The sequence below is a fragment of the Paralichthys olivaceus genome, chromosome 14 (assembly GCF_024713975.1).
Source record: "Paralichthys olivaceus isolate ysfri-2021 chromosome 14, ASM2471397v2, whole genome shotgun sequence".
Lineage (NCBI taxonomy): Eukaryota > Metazoa > Chordata > Actinopteri > Pleuronectiformes > Paralichthyidae > Paralichthys > Paralichthys olivaceus.
The window spans coordinates 5,599,878-5,621,777 of NC_091106.1; the positions used below are offsets into that span (position 1 = coordinate 5,599,878).

At 40.9% G+C, this 21,900-nt stretch overlaps 2 protein-coding genes across 3 annotated transcripts in view; one reads left to right on the forward strand and one right to left on the reverse strand.

Annotated features, from left to right (window-relative positions):
- Positions 1-3,152, forward strand: part of LOC109629471 (inositol polyphosphate-5-phosphatase A) — a 145,347-nt gene extending 142,195 nt beyond the window's left edge. The window contains exons 15-16 of one of the 2 annotated variants that reach the window (XM_020087207.2): positions 954-1,041; positions 1,381-3,152. In XM_020087207.2, coding sequence (XP_019942766.1) covers positions 954-1,034 — 81 coding nt within the window. In that variant the 3' untranslated portion in view covers positions 1,035-1,041; positions 1,381-3,152. The remainder of the gene's footprint in view (positions 1-953; positions 1,042-1,380) is intronic. The other variant, XM_020087200.2, reaches the window with a different exon arrangement.
- Positions 3,153-5,987: 2,835 nt separating this feature from the next.
- nkx6.2 (NK6 homeobox 2) lies at positions 5,988-8,147 on the reverse strand. Its single transcript, XM_020086754.2, has 3 exons — positions 7,581-8,147; positions 6,818-6,990; positions 5,988-6,386 (listed from the first exon to the last, which is right to left on the reverse strand). The coding sequence occupies exons 1-3, from the start codon at positions 8,008-8,010 to the stop codon at positions 6,138-6,140; spliced, it is 852 nt and encodes a 283-aa protein (XP_019942313.1). The 5' UTR covers positions 8,011-8,147; the 3' UTR covers positions 5,988-6,137.
- Between the last annotated feature and the right edge of the window lie 13,753 nt (positions 8,148-21,900).

A 21,900-nucleotide genomic window follows, 5' to 3' on the forward strand; every position in this document is an offset into this window, starting at 1 on the left:
CAATTGACTCTTTATGAATCCATACCACATTTTTTCATCAAGATCCATGAATTATTCCCTGTGAAATCAGTGAAAATGTCTGTTTTAAAGTGATAAAAATAGCAACTTTGATTTTATCTAATCCTGCTAAAAGAAAAACAACAGTAGCTGAAACACAGCTTCCTTGGTGGAGGAAATTATACGAGCCTGATGTGTTATCAAATGTTTCAAGAGTTGTTTATTGCATCATTATCAATGATTTTCAACTAAAATCTTATTATATCAGTTTATGTGTTAAGTTTCTCTTCTATAGTTTGTGTAAAAGTTTAGTTTCTAATAGTGTAGATGCAGTTTGAGTTTGAGCAGATGGACAGAAAGAACATTTTGAGCATGAACGATCCCTCTGATTGATATTGAAAATAAAAAAATGCAGCGTAAAGTTACAAATACACTTCTTCTCTTGTGACTACATTACACTCGTCAGCAGCTTTATTCCAGAAAGGTCCAAAACAGTCCGCTCTCACTTAAAGCTGTTAATATTTTCAGGAAGAAACTTTAAAGAGTCGGAGAGAAGTCATTTCAGCGGAGCGTAGTTTTTTAGACTGTATAGAAAGTGTTTAACACTGTCGCTTCAGTCTCTGCCGTGTCAGACGGAAGGTCTTGTGCTGAAAGAGAGGCGCCTTAAGTCAGGTCTTTCATCATCACTTAGTGAGACATATGCAGTAGTGTGTGTGTGCGAGGTGACCCGAGCACGCCGGCAGATACTGCGGCAGCCGTCACCTCCGAACCACACACTACTGCTAAAATCACAGCTGGCTATGTTAAAAAATGTCTTATGTAGTTAGCACACGGGCACAAAGACGCACGGCCCTGGTATGTGAGTTTAACCTGGTGTCACAGGTGCTCAGAGAGGGAGAGAGGGAGTACTTGTCCCAGATAATAACTTCAGTTTGTTGTCTCTATCCCCCTGCCAGCCCGTCTTCCTGTCCTTCCGAATAACAGCGGGGGCAGGTAAACCTAATGCAAATAAGCACAAGTGTTGTGTGGTGCAGTGATGTCGTGGTAAATATTAATTTTTTTTCTTCATTATGATTCTTCTTCCCATTGTTGCTATTGTTTGATTTGATTTGCTTGATTTTCTTCATTAGTTTGCACAAATTTCCTGAAAAGGCGGATTACTGCCTGTTTGAAGAGTTTTATTCCAGAATAAAACATCATCAGTGGAAAAATGTAACTTGATTGCTTAAAATGCTCCAGTCATTTTAAGGAGTTTAATTACAAGCCTCTGCATCTCGTCTGTTAACGTAGAAAAGAGTCAGCACCAGCTCATTTTTCTTTGGAATGAAAACTTGGAATTTAGCAAATTAAACTTTTCCATTTTCTTTTTTTTCTCCTCTACAGGGAAATGTTGCCAAAGGGGGGAGAACATATTTCGTGAAGCGCCTCTGTGAGAACACCAGAGAAACAAACAGGACACACAGGAACACACACAGTAACACACACAGTAACACACACACACACACACACACACGCACACACCGGAACACACACACTCAAAGAAACACGCACACACACGTATGCACACACACTTTGCACAAGCGTACACTGAAGAACACAGACAAACTTTTTTTCAGCAGTGCTGACCAGTTGCAGTTGTCCTGACACCTCATTCATACGAAAACACCCGGCCCCTTCTCTCTCCATAAAACACTCGCTGAGATGTGGACGAGCACCCGAGGGCCCGGCTCCAGACAAGACACACATCGCTGACCTCACCGTTGCCATGCAACCCCCATTCCCCAGAGAAGAAAGAAGCAGGACGGACGACTCTTTTCCACGCCACAGCCTCCTTTGCCAAAACTCTAATTGAAATCAGTCCTACTACACGTTTAGACACCGTACTCGCCATTTTTAGGTATGCCTCTATGTATAGAAGCTACTCTCCATACAGTATGTAAGGTGTTTTAAAAAAAGAAAAGTGCAATGCAAAAAAGTTGTATATCTATATTGTTAGGATTATTTGTACATTAGACATTATAACATAGAGTTGTTGATGGTTTTAGTGCCGTTCTCTTTTCTGACCAAACTTCCTGGTCCCTTTGTTGGAATAGATGGATCTTATCAGTTTATTTCAACAGTTTATATACATATATATATTTTTTGTTTTGTTTTTTTGAGTTGTTCTCATCGTCGTTGTTGTGTGCACAACACACTGCCATGCCTGACACATCCGTTGAGTCTCATTTTATATACTGTACTTTTTAAAGAGATAATTTATAATTCTTACCAAAATGTTTATGCTGAAGCGCGTGCAGAGAGCGAGCAGCGACAGTGACCTTCGACGAGTGCGCACACGAGGAGAGGAACAGGAAGAGCTCCTCTGCGACTCGTTGCCTATCCAAGAATGTTTTAAGCAGTGCCATAGACCATGCAAGTATATAAGATAATGTTTCATACATAGCACTCTCACATTACTATTCTTACTCTAACTTATTTCTATAATATTATGATGAATGTGATATTTTAGATAGGCTTGGGTATCCTTAAAATGTAAACTTTTTTGTCTATTTTTGTTACTGCATTATGGTGCCAAGTATCCTACACAGAGATGAAGTGTGTAAGAGTTATAAAATACTTAAGTCAGATGGTAAAGGTATTGATTATGAAATGTAAAAGAAAATATAGAGAGAAACTCTAAAAGGTGGAGGACGAGCAGGAAGACTTGCTTTGTATTTGTTTTGTATGTAGCCTTCAGCAGCCTTCACTGCAGATCATTTGAGCATTACAGGGAGCGATCGGAGACGCCAGCGTTTCTTTTATCGATTTCATTTACTACACTACAGATTTCAGACTGTGTGAAGCCGTCAGATTGATCCTCCTTGATTTTTTTTTCTATCTAAATCACCGCAAGTAGAAATGATTTTGTGCCTGCCGCAGAATTTATGTTGTCTCGTGTGATTTGGTTCATAGGCAAAAAGTTATATATAAAAAAACCAGAACCCTGCTTGTTTTTGTTTCTGCTGGTCATTGTGAGTTTACTGTAGGAGTATAAGCTGCAGTTTTTCTTCACTCCATCTTATAAAAAGGCAGATAGAGATTTTATTCTAGCCCTTTCGGCCTGGCCTCTACTGTAGGTGATGCAGTTCTCAAGCAATAAAAACCATTAGAGCTCACTGGCTGTTTGTCCTCATTTTACCTCCTACTACACAATAAGTACTGAAGAAAAGGTTTTCATCCAGGCCTTCAACAGTTGGTCTTCCACACCATCATCAGTGCACTAATACAACACAGTCATAGGCCCAATGGGGGGAGAGTTACACACGTTCTCTGTTTTTCTTCAGGGGAGAAGTAAATCCAACACCAGTTTTGATGGACTGAAAAATTGTCCAAACAAAAAAAAACCCTATGGGCTTATATTTATAAGGTCAACTTTATGTTGGATATTCATATTCTCTTTCTATTTGTATTAGCTCCATGTTGGCTGATATTTCCATTCAGTGATTTATATTTTAATTTTTATCTGTAAAGAAATCTGCCATTTCTAATTAAAATGCATTACCCAGGCCTGCAGAAGTGAATGGAGTATACTGTTTACTGATAGAAGCAAGAGGCCCGAAATGATTCATATCAGTCCTCATTAAACTTGTGATATCTGAAAAATATGTATGCAATTTAACATTTTATGTCATGTTGTGTATTTTTTAACTTGTGTCATACTAAACCTTCCTGAATATTAGTCTCAGCTGAGTCAATCCAAGAATTCCTTCGGGTCGCTTTTGAATAATTCAATTTTAAGGATGTAAAAATTGTAATAGTGCAACATGCAAAAGAAACGAACTCAATATAAATACACCAGACACTGATTGTCTCAATAACCTTTAAAGTATCTACAGGAGGAAACTGTAGAGAGTAGTTTCCTGTCTCATCACGTTATTGTGCTACCTCGCTGATCTGACAGTCAGTTTTCACTTCATGTTCGGATTGTTAGAGATCCTTGAGGATGATCTGATTCCTGATTGGCTGAATCCAGAGGCGACGGTGCAGAAACTACAGTGGAGTCACAGAGGTGCAGCGGCGTGTTGCAGACAGAGGGGGCGCACCTCTGTGAACGGATCTCCACATCAATGAGTGTGTGACGTGTTTACACCTGAAACATCACAGGCCCGGCAACACACACACTTATTTTATACGATAAATTAAAAATGACTCCACATTCAATTCAGTAACTTTACTGTGAACCATCCGTTTTCATTTCAAAAGAAAAGGACTCACTGATTTTTAGTGGATTTCAGTCAAACGACGGAGACAGATTAATATTTAAAAATATAAAAACAGGCCTAATAATGACGATAATAAATTATATTTATTTTAGATTGACAATTATGATGCTTTAGATTAAAAACCTCCTTTTGACAGCTATAATAATTATAATTTAGAGAAGTTGTATTCCCCGACTTTACACTAAATTAAAAAAATTAAAATAATTAGCCTCAAAGCTGAACTTAAAAACATGACTAAAATCGTCACTTTATTATTATTCATCATCCGATTCTTTTTTAACCTATTATTAGACTTTTATTACTGATAATGATAATAATAATGATAACAATAATAACTATTATTGTTATCAGTTTCGCCATGAGTCATTCAGAATAAAATATAAATGATTCTTGAATCAGCATTAATCCTCTAAAAACACCCTTGTTGCCAATAACGAAATTCAATTATTGATAGTCATGAATTTGTCTTTAATTTATATTAAGCCCATACATTCAAACAAAACCCGTAAGGAAAATAAAAAAAACAAAAATGCTTGTTAAATAATTTATTCATAATACAAAGTGTTTTTCTTCCTATAACCTTCCCGGAAGCAATAATACTCTTTTAATTCCAACATAAACCTCGGTGCAGTTTTTTCTGTTCCGCAGTGAGTTGAGGTAAAAACATAAACTCTTTCAAAAAGAAAAATCAAAAAACAAAAAGGTGTGTGTGATGTTAAAACAAGCGGGGTTTTCTTCCTTTACAGTGATTATTTACAGCGTTTTATACATTTGTGTGCCGGTGCTGAACAGAGGATTGGAGGAAAAAAAAAAAAGGGCACGACTTTAACTTTGCAGGAATCAAAAACCAAGCAGCGGGAATAACCGGGAGGGAATAAGCGCGTCAGGGCTGCGGAGGGAAGAAAAAGACTGCCACGTTTCCACAGGCGGAAACAACATAACTTATTATTCAGTAAAAAATATATATACACAATCTCACGTACATTTTTCATCCTCAGGCTACAGCACAAAAACCATTCACTCGTCTCAAACCTGCGCCCCCTCCAAACATTCTCCCCTGCTCGCCTTCTAGGACAGTGGATACCCTGGTTAAACTGAGCTTTAGAAGCATCACAGGCCCCGTTTACACCTGACACTGCGTAACATGCGTCTGAGATCCGGATCAGTGTTGGCTGCTGATAAATCCCCTCTAATAAAACACCTGTCATGACACTGCGTCGACGAAAAAGAACGAATCACATAAAAAGCTGAATTATTGAGGGAAATGACACAATAACGTCATTTTGTTTTCAGATGAAAATATAGCATCAGTGCTGACTGTTCCCATGCAGGGCAGATGTGACCCTAACCCTTCAAGGTGACAAGAGGCCGAAATAAAATAAAAAGGAGGTGCAAATAAAATAATGTCATTAGTTACACTGCAGGAGAAAGGTAAATCAGCAGTATTCGTCACTACCGAAGTAACTGAGTCCAACACTGATCCGGATTGTTGTATTTTACATTTACACCTGTTGTTGAAACTCCACTTGTATGCGTAAAGCTGCCAGATATAGTCTGACAAAGTCTGTGTCCTTTTTCACCGACATGAACTTGTCATGGTCAGTCTGCAGCTCTACCTGGAGTCTCCTTGCATACCGTGCGTGTGTGTCTGAGTGTGTGCGTGTGTGTGTGTGTGGGGGGGTGTTTATGTGGGTTTGGATGCAGCCAAACGCGTCTTCCATGCGTCATGGCGCACACTTGGATTTTTCAAATTGCGCATCCCCCTCAGACGCATGTTCACAGCAGTCAGGTGGAAAGGGGGTCCGAAAGAGTGCGACGAGTCCCTGTTGGACTCTTTTGCCCCCCCCCACCCCCACTTTTGCCCCCCAGCTGTGGGCATCACAAAGTGTCCGAGCTGTTACTGCACGGGCTGATCAGCGCCAGGTTGGTGGCCTTGTGCTTTTTCAACAGTCTCGTGATTTTCTCGTCGTCCGAGTTGGGGTCCAGCGGTTTGTTATACTCGTCGTCCTCCTCGTTGTCCGAGCTCTCCTTCATCTTCTCCGTCTCAGAGTCGTGCTTCTTCTTGGCCGTGGCCATCTCCGCCGCGTGCCTCTTCCGCCATTTGGTTCTTCTGTTCTGGAACCAAACCTGTGGAGGAGGAGAGGAGGCAGAGCCCGGTGAGATGCGCACAGGAGGATCAACAGGTCCAGATAGAAACAGGCCATCAAATGGCACAAAAACACGAAAGCAGACAAGCTCCACTATTTCTATCACATCATGCAACAGGGCCAAATAATCCTGTGTATGTGCAACAGCAACAAGTAAATACATTATAACAACAATAATAATAATAATAATAATAATAATAGCAGCAAAATAAGTAAATAATAGCAACAACAACAACATCCAAATAATAACAGCCATAATAATAATAATGTTGTGTGCAATCATTCTGTAGTAATACGATAATTAACTCTCGGGCCTGCGCTGCCAGTATTGGGACTTTGCACAGAAGTGAAACTGGTGGTAATAATGTTTTCTATCTCAATATTAGTGAGCAGGTGTTAGTCGGTGTTTACCTTGACTTGGCTCTCGGTCATCCCTAAAGAATAAGCCAGCCGGGCTCTCTCCGGACCCGCCAGGTACTTGGTCTGCTCGAAAGTCTTCTCCAGGGCGAAAATCTGCTGTCCTGAAAAAGTGGGTCTGGAGTGTTTCTTCTTGCCGTCCTTGTCCATCATGATGCCGGCCTGAGCTGCAGAAACAAACACGAGCACACACGGTTAAAAGATTATTCAAGTTAAAGTTATACACAATGGTTATTTAACTGAGCTGCTGCGTAAAAACAAAGGTCAACGCGTTTAACTTCACATTCAGCCTCAGATATTCCTAAATGTATATTCATGAAAGTGTCTGCAAACATGCTGAGTTAACTAACTTATCATTTATAGGATTTATAATTCAATATGTTTATTATCTAACAGGTTCCAAAGTCATGTGTCACATTATTATTATTATCAAGTTAGTAACTCTTGAGTCTGACGCTCAAAAACACAAAATAATGCTGAAGAGTTGTTTTCGTTTTGGGAAAAAAAGCTATAAACATTCAAAATTATATTTTAGATTTTAGCAGCTAATTTGGTTGGTCACAGTGCGAAATTAACGTTAACTAGAGTTATTTTTGCTTTGTGTAATGACAGAGTTCTCCTTCCAGAATAATGCCTAAAATCACAGGGAAAAATCTGCCATCTCACAGAGGAGCTTGTTTTTATTTTTCTGAATTTCCACAATTTATAAAGTAACTTTTAGAAATGTGCAAACAGACAAGAGAGAGCCGGGACTTACAGGGGCAGTGAACCCGCGGGTCCCTCCAGGGAGAGCCCTGCATCACCCCGGGCCAGAAGATGGGCGCCCTCCCCGGCAGCTCGGCCAGGGGCTTCGGGTACCGCGACACCGCCGGGCTGAAGTACATCCCCGCCGCCGCGGCGGCTGCGGTGGTGGTCAGGCCGTTTATCCTCGGGAAGCCTGACAGCAGCTGCCCGGCCGTGGTGATGGGTCTCCCCAGGATGTCGCTTATTCCGTGCGGAGTTCCTATGGAGATGTGGGAGTTGAGGTTGGACAGCTGAGGCGCCTTGAAGCCCGCCGGGCCCTGCTGCAGCGCGTACGGGAACAGGGACGTCTTCATCTCGGTCATGTTGTGCAACGCCGCCAGCGGGGTGCTGCCCAGGACGAAAGCACTCTGCCGGTTAGCCTCCATCTGCCCGACCGCTAACATTTGTGGACATGAAACACCAAACTCGCTCGGAGAAAAAGGACGGTGAACAAAAATAAGTTAAGCAGAGAAAAAAGAAGGCTCGGGGCGGGCTGGTGGTGTTCAGGAGTCGGGCCGCTTCTCCCTGTCCCGAGGTTTCCTGGAGGAGCAGGAGGAGGAGGAGGAGGAGGAGGAGGAGGAGGAAATGTTGGAAAGTTGAGCAGCTGCGAACTTCTCGTCTCTGAGGAAGATCTCGACCCAACTCCCAAAATATGGCTCCGGTGCTGGTCTGTGTGTCGGCGGGTCAGCGGAGAGAGAAGAGCATGTGTCCTGCTCAGCCTGCGGGGAGTCAGTGAGCCTGCGGCGGTGTGTCAGTGATCCTGTAGCGGCGTGTCAGTGATCCAGAGGCGGGGTGTCAGTGAGCCAGAGGCGGGGTGTCAGTGAGCCTGTGGCGGGGTGTCAGTGTGTGTCAGTGGGCTTGGTGGAACCATCAGCTCGTCTCCTCGCTTCTCTCCGCTCTGCCCTCACTGAGCCGCCGCCAGCTGATAACAGCGCCGCCACCTGCACCAGCCTCATTCCCATTGGACGAGGCTGAGTGAGACAGCGACCTGATTGGACGAGACGGGGACTCCGCTGCTTCACACGCGCGTCTTCGCTGGAACAACGGTGCCTTCACCCACTGTCGGAAATATAAGCTTTTTTAGTTTATGCCACAACACGAAGGAGCGTTTTTATTGCGTCAGTGACTGTCTGAATTGATAAATGACAGATAATCATTCATAGCATGTCTGAAAGTTACCTAACAAGTAGCGCCAACACCGGAAAAATAAGCAAAGCCTCTGCTACAAATATATATGCACTACAAAGCCAAAGTTTTCTACTTTTAGCTTCTTAAAAGACTTACTATAATTTGTCAAACTTTCCATACAAACCCCTCAAAATTGTCTTCACTATATAAAATGTACAAAACAACTGTGTCCACACGCTATTAGCAATTCAAATCAATTTGAATGTTCATTAAAGCGTGTGGCAGACAAGGCTGTCTGAGGAGACCCTGAACGCACCACGCAGCCACACTATTAAGATCGTGTTAATGACGCGTCTCCCACTGTGGAAATCATTGTTTCCTGCAGGTGACAAAGAATATACATTCACATTATCAGCTGCTGGCAGACCATCAGACTGTATTAAAGTGGGACGAGCCAGAGAGGAACACATGTGTTTGATTGTAGAGAATATTGGACAGAAAACACTGAAAGATAACTATGTTTATTTAACTTGATTTGTAGTATTTTTTTCAATTTGTTTTCAGTGGATTTATTCGATATAAAATGATGCGGTTATGACTTCTCAACCAGTAAGCATGTTTATATTTTAATTTCCTTTGCACAAACTGTTTTGTCACTGAGTCCTGGAGGATGAGAGAGAAACTGAGTTGTTATTGTAACTTCGTAATAAGAAATAACTTAACATCACCTTGTTGAGCATCCCCAGTGTTTCATGTTTTTTTTAATTTATTTATCATGTGAGAGAAAAACTGTAAAAGAAAATACATATAAGTGCAGCGGATCATTTAAGAGAAGCTACAAAGTCTTTAAAGGACGGAGCTGGATTTTATACGAGCGAGATAATCCCTGGGTTTTTTTTTTGGAGGTGGGGGGGGGGGCAAATTGTGTGTGCGTGTGTGTGTGTGTGTGTGTGTGTGTGTGTGCAGTCATCACTCTGAGTGCAGTAATATTTTATGGAGATGTGAGCAGGTTGTAAGAGTGAAATATGGCCACGTTAGCATTTGAAAGGCTTCAGCAAATGCACCTTGCTGAACCATTTGCTCACCGGGGAAAGATTGTGGATTTTAAAAAGGTTTTCAACGCGAGGTGATTCACAATTTTGACTGTATTTCTCCGGCCTGAAAGGATGCACACATACACACGGTTTCTAATTCTGTTAATGTCCCTCTGTGTCTAATTTATACCAGTATATTTCCCCCTGATGATATACATGGATTTTATTATCTTGTTTTAAGGTCTTTCTGAAAATGATCACTATAGAAGAAGCTGTTGGGGGGATGATAAAAAAAAATAAAAAGCGCTTTATATAGATTTCCCTGCAGCTCAGTCTGCTGGTGCATGTGATGATAGTGAAGTTAAACACATGCAGTTAGAGGCTGACCCAGTGTGGGATCAATTACACAAAGATTGGCACCTTCATCTGCAGCCAGAGAGCAGGGCTGCCAAACGTCACCACAAAACCATCAGCGCAATTCAACACGATGAAGGATCTGGATTTTTATCTCGTAAATTTACAACTAATTTAAAGTTTAAACTCTCAAAAGCAGATTTGTTATAAAAGAAATAGACGCGGGGCTTATTAAAGAAAGAGAAAGTGAAAATATTGATTCATAACTGTTTGAAAATGTATCAAAGCAATAAAATAACAACGAAAGCAATTAAATAAAATGGCCACTTTTAAAAATGAAGATATTGACAGACCTAGCCAACATAATTATCGATTATTGGATGTTAATGTTATAATAAAAATAACGAAGACACCAACGATAATAACTAGAACAACAATAATAATAGTAACGATAATAATAATAGTGATAATAATAATAATGATAATAATAATAGTGATAATAACAATAATGACAATAATAACAACAACAACAACAATAATAATAATAATATGAATTATGATATTAATGACATTTGGATTTTATTCATATTATTTCCTCATATATATTTGTAGTAGACTAGCACGGACCTGTTGCTCTGAGTGGTGCGGTGCAGTCTTCTTCATGCACTAAACTCTATTGTGGATTGTTGGCCTGCTGATGGCGCGTATCTGCCGCAGGCCTTTGTCCCGCCATTGACTGGAAATAGGTTAATAAACAGCGCAAAGATAATCTTATCTGAGAGGGAGCTCCACACAAATGTGAATTGACAGCGCCGTGACAGAGGAGATAAGCAGATGTTTGGACAAAAAGAGGGTTGTTGTTGGTTTGGAGCCGGTGGACGTGCTCAGTCACAGGGGACGTCCAGCTGCTCCAACACCACCACGGTCTGTCTGCCATTTAAAGCTACTCACACTGAAATAAATACGTCCCAGAGAGACACTTTTATGCAATCGAATACACGCCAAGGGCCTCAAACATTAAAAAAGTACTTGGCTCTATAATAAAGGCCTGAAACCTGCTATTTGTTTGAACAGAACACATAAATTCACAAGCAGGTCATGAGACAAGTCAAACCATTTCATTACTACTGTTCTTACTAAAGTTGTGTCTGTGAGCACCCAGTGAAAAGTCTGATGGACAGAAGAAGACTGGGACCCTCTCAAACTGGAGACTGCATGTAAATGGTGCAACACAGGAAATCACTGAGACCCTGTATAGTTTGTCTATGGGCGCCCTCTAGTGGCTGGAAGTGAACCCTACTTCATTTACACGCGTAAACAGACTTTACAACGCTCAGAGCAGTTTGGACACTTGAGCAGAAAATAAAGACTCAAAGGAGCAATGGTGTAACTGCCTGACACATCAGCTCACACCTGCAGTTTCATTAAAACACAGCTGTTCAGAGAAAGAAAACCCTTTAAATAAATTGTAACATGGTGGATCATTCCAGAGAGGAAGCTCAGATTTCCAAGAAACAATGTCAAGAGATTTTGTTTATTTTCTTTTTACTCTAGTGTTATTGAATTGAATTTGTTATTTATGAGCACAAACCTCTGGTTGTATCATGTTGTATCTGTGGAATTACCATATTCAGCATAATTTTTTCCCTCTTAAATAATTTGATATTGATTGACTTTGTCAGTGAGGAACAGGATATTACAAAAATGCTAGTACATTGCCTGCGTTTAACACTGGAGGCATAGAGAACACACCAATATTAATATTTGAACATATTATTTATGTTTTAACTTCCACTACACGGGCCTACATGTAGTAGGCTGTCTCAGTGTACATCTCAGTGTATGTGTAATAAACAGATTCAATCCTCAAACTGTTTAGCCCTGACATCCTGAACTCTGGATGACTGACAAAATCACAGACACTGTTTCTAGTCGCCATGGCTCCCTCTAGTGGCCACGAACAGAAAACAGAGATCTGCACACACAGGTTGCAGAGTCTATTTTTATCATCAGGTAACAACACCAACAGACCTTGGAGCAAAATAAACCCAGCTGAGTTTTCATTAAGAAACATGGAGTGATATTTTTAAAAATAGCTTTCATTGATTTCTGTTTTCTAAATGAATAATGTGAGTAAAACACATAAGAGTCCAGTTCACTGACAGTCATCTCAAGCAAAACAGAGTTGATTCATATGAGGGATGTGTGTGCTTGGTGAATATTACTAGTTATTATACAACATCATGCTGCATGATCATATCCTGGACCCCTGTTATGTTTGTATTCTCATTCCAATGTATCACAGTGATAAAGCACAAGTAGAAGTCATTCATATTAATTCAGACTTTGTTCCAACAGTTAATAGTTTACAGTTTTAAATTAATATTTTCATCAATATTTATATTTTGGCTTGAGGAACATTTAATTAATTACACCTTTTACACCATTTTTTTGTGTGTGATGTGATACATTTTAGCCACCCTTAATATTGTTTTGTAATGTGAGCTGGTCCTTACCTAAATTATTCAGTGAAATCCCTCCCCTCGAGTGGAAGAGGAGGAGTATGAACGCAGTACAGCCACTAGATGGCAGCCTGCATCAAGGAGAGAGACAACAACCTTTAACACGGTTGTGTGTGTGTGTGTGTGTGTGTCAGTCTGCAGGCCTCAAGTTTGAACCATCCACACGCTGTAGAGGCTGAGACTTTAAAATGATGAGATGTAATTGTATGATTACACACAACACATGCTCATTAGCAAAGCAACCAAATGAAGTCTTATTAATTCATTTTTCATTGAGATGTTCTAGTCACTGTGTCCGCTCAGGGTTTGATCATTTCGAGGCCTTTTCCTTTCCGTCCTTTGGTTCCAGTTTTAGTTTCCTTCATTTGCTCCACTTCTCTCTCATAGGTCAGCTGAGGTCGATCAGTGAGCACAATGGGTGACATTTTTTGTTGTTCATTTTAAATCAAAGACCTGGTAAAATAAAATAAGTAGTGTAGACCTTGAGGCTCTTTGAATGACATGTCATCTCAGGACACATTCCTCTCAACATAAAAACATTCCACCTTTGTTTCTATGTTATGTGGCCATTTGGAAATCAGACGTCGGAGGCAGCATTACTGCTCAGATCAGGGAGCAATAACTTGGGGCACGTGAGGGAAATGAAAGTGCTGGGTGATGCAGCTGGGCTTTCATTGACTGTAGCTTAGAAAAACATCGCTTTTGGCCAAAACTCTCAGGCAGCCTTATTTCCTCGGTCCGGGCAGGGCCGCATGGCAGAAAATCATATCTTGATGGATGCTTAAGGATTTTGGAATATCATCCTTTTAAATTTCCCATGGATACCTCAGTGAACACTGGTTTAACTACATGGTCAGCTCATCGCTTTGTGGTCGCAACATGAGCACCGATGAGAAAAATGGCATTGATTTTACAGTTTGTGAAACAGAATAATTCAATTTCTACTTTATTTGTCTCGAGAGAGCAATTCTAAGTAACACTATGTGACTGACAAACACACTCTAATTTTTGTTCTTTCTATGTAAAGTCTTCTGCTCAGGGAAATGCTGTGATGTGGTTGTTGTGGTGTGCTTGGTGATATATTGTGGATGATATGGCAGCTGCTGAAGAGACAAAGCGTCCAACTCACAATGTGTGGACTGTGACTGCAGCCTGCGTCTCACATAACTAACAGCAACATTGTGGCCGACCTCACATATCTGTGTTTGACTCTGGTCCTCTGTGAGAGGGGGAGAAAGCCAGTCACCTTGACATCGTGAGATATCACACACACACACACACACACACACACACACACACACTGCCTGCGGCCTCGTGCATCCCAGCTGCTCTGGGTCATTAGTGCACAGATCTAATCATGTGGAGATTCATAGATACAGCATGTTATCGTAAAATGGTTTAATCAACCATCCATTTTATAAACTGCATGTCTCCAAATGCAGTTTGACGACGAGATGAGTTCAATGTTAAGGGACTGACTCAATGTCCTGCAGTACACAAAGAGGATCTATACAGTTCTGAGATGCACTCTTCGGGCCAACCACTCAGAATAACAAGCAGAGGTTTTCTTTGGCTTCAAGCACTGAGGTTTTACCCGACCAATAATTCTCTCTCCTGAGAAGCGTCATCTACAAATAGTGTTTGAAAGCAGACCTGCAGAGGTTCTCCACTCATATTGCTACTCAGTACACGTGTAGGGCACAAGTGTATCACATTTTCAAGATTTAAGACTCAACACAGGTTCTTACAGTAGAGACGAGTGAGGTCAATTTCAAAAGTACAATTTTTGCTTGTACATTAATGACAAAACAGATGCTTTCAGTTCAAGTGTGATATAAATGAGAGTCCCTTTGATGCTTATACCCTTAGTGATCAAGGTTGAAAGGGGGTGAGGCCATGGAAAGAAACAGAAACCCCCCAGGGCCTCAACACTGGTGGTTAAAGGGCTCAATGAATGTTTAGGTTCCGAATCAGATGAGTGGACGCTGGATATGGAGATTGGAAGTGGTTGAAGAGAAGCAGGGCCGCAGCGAATCAATGACGGCTGACAGGGAGAGAGATTTTAATTTCACTGTGACTGATTGGGCTTATTCCCCAGAGTCCTTGTGCTTTATGGTAACAGATCCAGGATCGTGGAGGGAGCTGGTCGTGGATTATGTTTACAACCAAATTGCAGAGATATACAATATGTCTACTCATGTGTACAACCATTACAGACAATAGCTCTGTCATTACAACTGTCATTACTGCTCCCTTCATCTCTGGCAGACATTTTTGATAACAAAAACATTGATACACCTCTGCATATATGTTGGACATTGTCTTTTCTCATTAATGTTGCAATGTCTTTTTTTGACATGCTCTTATTGCACCTCTGTCCTTGCTGGGAGAGGGATCCCTCACATCTGACTTTCTCTATGTTTATTTTTCCTTGTTTATAGTTATTTTGGTTGTTGTTGAGACGATTTCATGCCTTGAGAGATAGATAGATAGATAGATAGATAGATAGATAGATAGATAGATAGATAGATAGATAGATAGATAGATAGATAGATAGATGGATTGATTGATTGATTCATGTTGTTGGCAGCAACTATGCTGATTGAGGGGTGGGTGAAGTGTCCACACACTGAAGTTTTGAGTCAAATTTGAAAGTCGGCGCTTATGGACACTTGGATGACACCACAGGAGCAGAATTATGAAGCAGTATGGAGCAAGATTTGAGAGCTCTGTGTGATGAGGGCCAACACCTGTGGGGATGTGTTGTGAACAAAAAAACTGGAAACCAAATTTCTGCCGTAGATTTCCTACATTATGTTCTGTCTCCTGCATAATGCACCATCCCTCGCCTGAAAGCTCCAGAGAATGTTCTGTTGTTGTGAAATGTCTGACTAGAGAATCTCCTGCTGTGTTCTTAATGTGAAAGGAACATTTCAGAGAAAGTCAGGACTCCATTATTCAGGAGGACATATCTGTGTCTGTGGAGGATATGTGTGTGTGGACACTCGAGCCGAGAGTTCCTGGTTGCCCAATTCCTGGATCCTTAATTATAATTCAGACACATGTCTTGAAGATCAGTGCATCTGAGGTCATTAAAGTTGTTGGATTCAATTCAAATTCAAATTCAAAAGAATTTATTGTCATTGCACGGTCGTACTTTGTACACTAGCACAATGAAATTGTAGCAGAGTCCTCCTCGATGCCAAACATACAATTAACAAGACACAAACCACTACACAAATTGAAATAAAAATATGGGGATTCCAGGACTAAAGGCATTTAACAAAGTGGATGTACTATACAAAAAAGAATAATTGTACTGATAATGTACATGTAAAACTGCACAGAATAAGTACTATATACTATATACCAATAATGTACCGATATATTTGGATAAACTGGGTAATATACAAAGTGTTTCATTGCACCGAAAATGCCCCGAAAGTGTTTATTGCACAGAAAGGTCAAGGATTGAAAGTCCCATAGTATTGCAGTTGGAACGACACATGATTGAGTCAGATATTTGCATCGTGTTTGGACGACGCCTAACAACTGAACATCAGCAGCTGTGATTAACACCAGCACTTGTGTTTATGCAGCGATGCTTTAGACAGAACACTCACATGATCACTGCACAGGTTCCATTGAGGTGTCTGCATTCACGCCGCTTTGATTCAGCTCTTTTTTGGGGGGAGTGGAGCATCGAAACAAAATCCCTGTCAATCATGATACACTAACCTTTTAAAATGTTAACGTCTTGAAAAAAAGCAACATTGGTTTAGAGTATTCTGAAAGTTCATTTGTCAGTGATGTCCAACAAATGATGGCTGTGTCCTTTTGGTGAGTCACACTATTTCAACAAACCTCGCTGGAGGAAAAACAATTCCTCATCAAGATGATTTTATTGATCTGAAGGACGTGGCTTTGTCGATATAAAAGACCTTATCGACATCGAGGGAACTGTGCACTTACAACAGTAAATGAGATGGTTTTGTGAGAGTGAAAATGTTTCTTATATGAAGGCGATGACCAGAGGAGTGATTTGAGGCAGGAAGGAGGAGCTGGAGCATTGTCTGGTGCATCAGGAGCTATATCGTAACCATAGTCAGCAGGGAATTTAATGCAATGCCTCCTTAGGCAGATATCGAGGATACAGTTCCTTCAGGAGAGCAGGAACGGCCACAGGGTCAGGCTGATTGATCGCTGATTGATCGCTCGACACCCAAAGGTCGGCATGGCTAAGGTCCTCCTTCCTCTGATGCAGCCTGAAGGCCCCAGCAGCTGCCACTGTTTGAATTTTCCTTTCTTCCCTTCAAAAGAAAAAAAACATTTTCTTTTCTTGAGGACATTTGTCAGGGACAGAGTGTTAATGTCCGCTCTCCTTGGCAGCAGGCCGGCCCGCTTAGGCTGTTGCAGATATTGATGACAGAGTGAACAAGAAGTGAGAGAATTAAAGGCAGATGAAAGATAAGGAGTTTATCCAGATGAAGACAAATGAGTGGCCGGGCCTGGCAGCCTGCTATGTTCTCCAGGCTCTTGTTTCTGGGTCAGAACTTAAAATTACCCAGATAATGGGGATACTTCATGAACGATGCCCATTGCTGTTTCCAAAGTCCATAAAGAGTGAGTTTGCAGAACCAAATTTTCAATCAATGTTTGTAAGTGGCTTGTAAAACCATAGTTATTCTTTTAAAGAAGCAATTAGAGTCTGGGTTATTGATCGATCAGTAGCCTCGGCGTGCAGAGTGGAAGGTAGATGCCCGTACTGGGGCGTCAGGAGACAGTGACTCCCATTCTTCGTCTGTCTGAACACTTCTCTGGGCAGCTCGACAGCTCATTTGCTCCCTAATAGAGATGAACTGGTGGGGACAGTGTGAGGGAGGGGTAGATGCAGCATGGGGGAGGGACGTGGCTGTGGTTTACCGCTGTAATTAATTACATTCAACAGAACATCACCTCACACTGCTGTCTGTAACTGCTGCAACGTATTTAATGGCAGGAATGTCCAAAATCTTCCATTTCAAGTCATGTCCAGTATCTGCTTGTTGAAAGGTGTGTATCTAGCAGCTGTGGATAAAACGTATATATAAGTATTATTCAAGAGCCCCATTACTGCTTATTATTTCCCCTGGAAATGTGATGAGCTTCCACACACTACCATCATGGCTGATAATAGAAGCGGGCCAGAAGGAGGTGTGTGCAGACTCGGATAAAGGCTGATAGATGAGAGCGACCTGTCACAAGGGCCTTTTTTTCCCTCCTATGCTCTCATTACCATTTAGCTCAGCCTGATACCTCATTGTACAATCTGACTGTAAAGGGACAGAAAAGCAGGAGATCAGCTGGATTGTGGATAAATGGCGAGCATAATTAGACCACGGCTGCGCCTGTCATGTCAGACATGTAAACATCCAGCCTCACAGTGGGGGAACAAATGAAGGTATTGTTCAAGGACACTGACTGCACAAACCACTCAGACCAATTAATATCCTTAGCTCATAGGCTCCGATGTGATTTTGTAAGTAAATCAGGATTAGATTGTAACCTGGCTTCCATTCAGCCATGGTGCTGCAAAGGAAAAACATTTTTTTCCATTGAGTTTTGCAGTGAATGACTCGCATTGTTACGATGTGCCTGTATGAAGAAGACATCCACACCTGAGCTGCAGTATAGACTAGATCCACATCCTAAGAAAACTGTTTATGACATGTTCAGTCTAGTCCAAACCTAAATAATATGGTCCAGACCAATGTACAAAGATGCAGTCACGACTAAAGAGTTGATCTCGGTGCACATCAAACTAAACAAAAGTTCGGATTGTTTCCAGTGTGAAAATATTAATGTTTGTTTGATAGTTTTGGTTGATTTTGCAGGAAGTTGTCAATTCATTTAACAAAAGAAGAAGAAGAAGAAGCAGAAGCAGCTCACCCTAACCCTTGTAGCCTTCATACCATTATGCTATTATGCAGTGAACAGGTTCACTCAATTTTTTTTTCCTTTAAAAGGAAATACCTTGTTTTTTCTATCCACTTTATTAAGTTATCAAATACAATCTCTGAATCTACAATGCATCAGACCCACGCCCATCCACAAACCAATCAATGTCAAATATAGATGCAGTCCACGTAGGCGATGATGACGGGATATATGTGTCATAGTTATCCCCTCTACAACACTGAGATCATCTCCAGCAATTCTATTAGAGGTTCCCAACAACAGTGAAAAGAAAATCTGAGATGCAGCTTTTGTAAACTAGGCTCCAAAGTTGTGGAACAGACTTCTGCAAGAGAAGCTAGTTCAGTAAACATCTTTAAAAGAAAACTTAAAACATTTCTAACTAGATCTTGCACTTGCCTGCACTTTTATAATTTATATCACTTTCTTTTCTATTTTTATGCATTTAATTTTTTTAATATCCTTTTATTTGACGTCATTTTAAAATGCCCTTATGTTAGATACAGATTCCTGCTGCTACCTCAACACAGTGGAGCTGAGTATAATTAGTTTGTGGCGCTTGCAGCATTTAAAATAGACATTTTGAAAGTTTCAACAGCAACATCTCCTTCCAGAAACCTTGTCTGCGTCATTCAGGAGGATAATCCACTGACCTCTCAGTGATCCTCCTCCTCGTCGCTCTGGTGGTTTTGGTAAGGATTGACTGTAAGGACCACAGGAGGCTGTGTGACACCGAAAACTGTTCCATAACATTGCCTTTGCTCCCTGCTGCAGCGTCAAGGGTAAATTTTTTAATTAATGCTGACATTTTAAAAGTAAATAACTTTTGCCCTTGTCAGAGGTCTTATAGGAAAAGAGTCACTCCCAACCTCAATGTAGTTAATGAAAGACTATCCAGCATTAGGCAGGGTCACCACTCAATCTCTGCCTGTGAATACTATCAATATAATGTGATTTATCCCACATTTGTCTGAGCAGCTCTCCGATCTGGAAGATTTTATTTAGTTTATCTGTCCCATCATCAATCAGACCCACATTCCTTTATATAAGACTATATATAAATGATTGTAGTGTCATTTTGCATCTTGATTCCACAAATAAATTGGGGCATTTTCCTCAGTAAATTAAACTTTTTCAATGATCAACGAGCTCTAAAACAACCACACAAGCAAATGCTGTGTTATTTGAGATTTAATGTAATATTCTGTGAGCGCTACTTCATTTCTTTTTTTAACTTGAGTTGACATGTGCCTGTCTGTCCCACACACCTGTTCCCTCTTCCCATCAGTCCCCTCTCATCTGCACCTCGTTGGTCAATCAGCCTCGCTCCATATAAACCTGCTCACTGTTTGTGCTCTTCTTGCCTCGTCTGCTTGTTTCTGCTCATGCTTTGGTCCCAGAGTGTTTTCCTTGTGTTCCTCTTACATGTGTTCTCCCCTGTTGCCCCTGCCTGCCTTCCAACCTTGTAATCTCATCTGCTTGTTATCCAGCATTTTCATTATTAAGGCATCTTCACTAAATCTGCCTGTCTTGGGGTCTGCATTTGGGTCCAACCTGCCTGTGCTGATATCAACAATCCTGGCAAAACACAGTACTTCATTAAAATTAAAAAAAAAAAATTCAGTGGGCAAAAGTATCAGAGACTTGTTTGCTTCAAATTATCAGTGCAATAAAGTGGACTTTACAATAAGCCTACGAGTCAAGTAGTGCAGCCACAAGGCAATCACATACAGTGAGGCACACTGAGCACAAGACATGACTCGCTGTTTGGGCAATATCTTTGCTTATCCACAGATCAAAATTACAAATCCTCAAATAAGAGCAATGAGCAGGGAGTAATTCTCCATGTGTTGTGGTAACCAATGTGCGTTGCAAACTTACACAAACCTCAGCGTTCTTGCACTGTCAAAGTTTCAGAGTCCAGTAACTCTGTACATTATGTCTAAATGTCACTTTGCAGAAATGCATCACTTTATTCTCTGAGTTAATGACTGAATCTGCAATAGGAGATGTACTGGTGGCAACTCTGAGGGAAAAACTGTCTGATTACATACATACATAGTGCAAGGACAAGAGGACCTGCAGTTCAGGAGCAACACATTACCTGACAAACACACATGTTTGCACACTGACACTACAGTCAGCCATACTTATTCTAAACCTAATAAAAATAAATGCTTTTAAAGTTAAATGTTGGATACCTGAGGCAATTTGAAGTTATAGCCTACATCCTTTTGAGTTAATCAGGTAAAAGAAAATCTGCAAAATCTTTCCCAAATTCAGAATTTATTATGACACATAAAACTAACCTGCTGTGTATCTGCATGAGTTTTAAAACTCTCCTTTATGAAAACCCTTTAAGTTCATCATTTTATTAAAAAAGATGTTGCCAGCAACATCACTCTCATCTGCTCTGTTTCCAGCACACAGCTTTTTTAGATATAATGATCTGATGCAAACTGCCAGCAGACAGACAGAGTTAGCATTTAGCTTGTGAACACAGCAGAGCATTCAGCAGCTAAAGAGCCAGATATTTCCTTCAGGATAAAAAGAGGATGAATATTGGATAGCCCAAATGAATGTTGGTGCTGCCATATATGTCTCATGCATCTATCGATCTGAGCGCATGATCTAAAGCACATGGTGGATTTAGGGTGTGTCCAAACCCACCTTTTCTAGTTTAACAGAAAGGCTGGAGCACCAGGCAAATAGTTCAAAAGCAACACAATTGGTAATTATGGGTCTTTTGGGGCTGTGACGTGAAATAAACCGATTGCAATAATGATGGCAGATTGGGTAGGTAGCTGGAAATAATATTTCTCTGCAGAGCAAACATGTGGTCAGACCAAGCAGAGTACATAAGCAGTATAGACAATTGGCAGTTATTGGGGGGTGATGGGTGTTGTGTTTGCAGATAGAGAATTTGTGTGTATAGGTGATGTTGATGTTCTTAAAGTTAATGTCACTAACTAAGTTGTGGGATCCTCAGTTTGTTTTTGAAAGTTGAAACTGTGTATCCTGAGTGTTTTCCTGGGCGTGGCTCTCCAGATCTGGCTCACCACCACACCTGATCCCTGCTGCACATCCTCTCTCATGTGCTCAGGCAATCAATCCAGTCTCTGCGTTTGTCTGCTGCGCCCTGGAAGTTTTGTCCTTAATTTTTTGAAAACTCAACTGCAACTCTGGCTCTTTTGTTCATCTGCAGATTTTGCCTGTCCACTCTACCTTCAGTTTTTATCACAGTAAAATTGTACCGGTTCACATTTTACACCTTATCTGAGTTCTGCATTTTGGATCCTTA

Excerpts from the sequence above, each read along its gene's own strand:
- nkx6.2 (XM_020086754.2), bottom strand. The coding sequence starts at position 8,010 with ATGTTAGCGGTCGGGCAGATGGAGGCTAACCGGCAGAGTGCTTTCGTC. Across the intron at positions 6,991-7,580 it reads CCCGCGGGTTCACTGCCCCT|CTCAGGCCGGCATCATGATG; the intron begins GTAAGTCCCGGC and ends TTGTTTCTGCAG. Across the intron at positions 6,387-6,817 it reads TGACCGAGAGCCAAGTCAAG|GTTTGGTTCCAGAACAGAAG; the intron begins GTAAACACCGAC and ends CCTCCTCCACAG.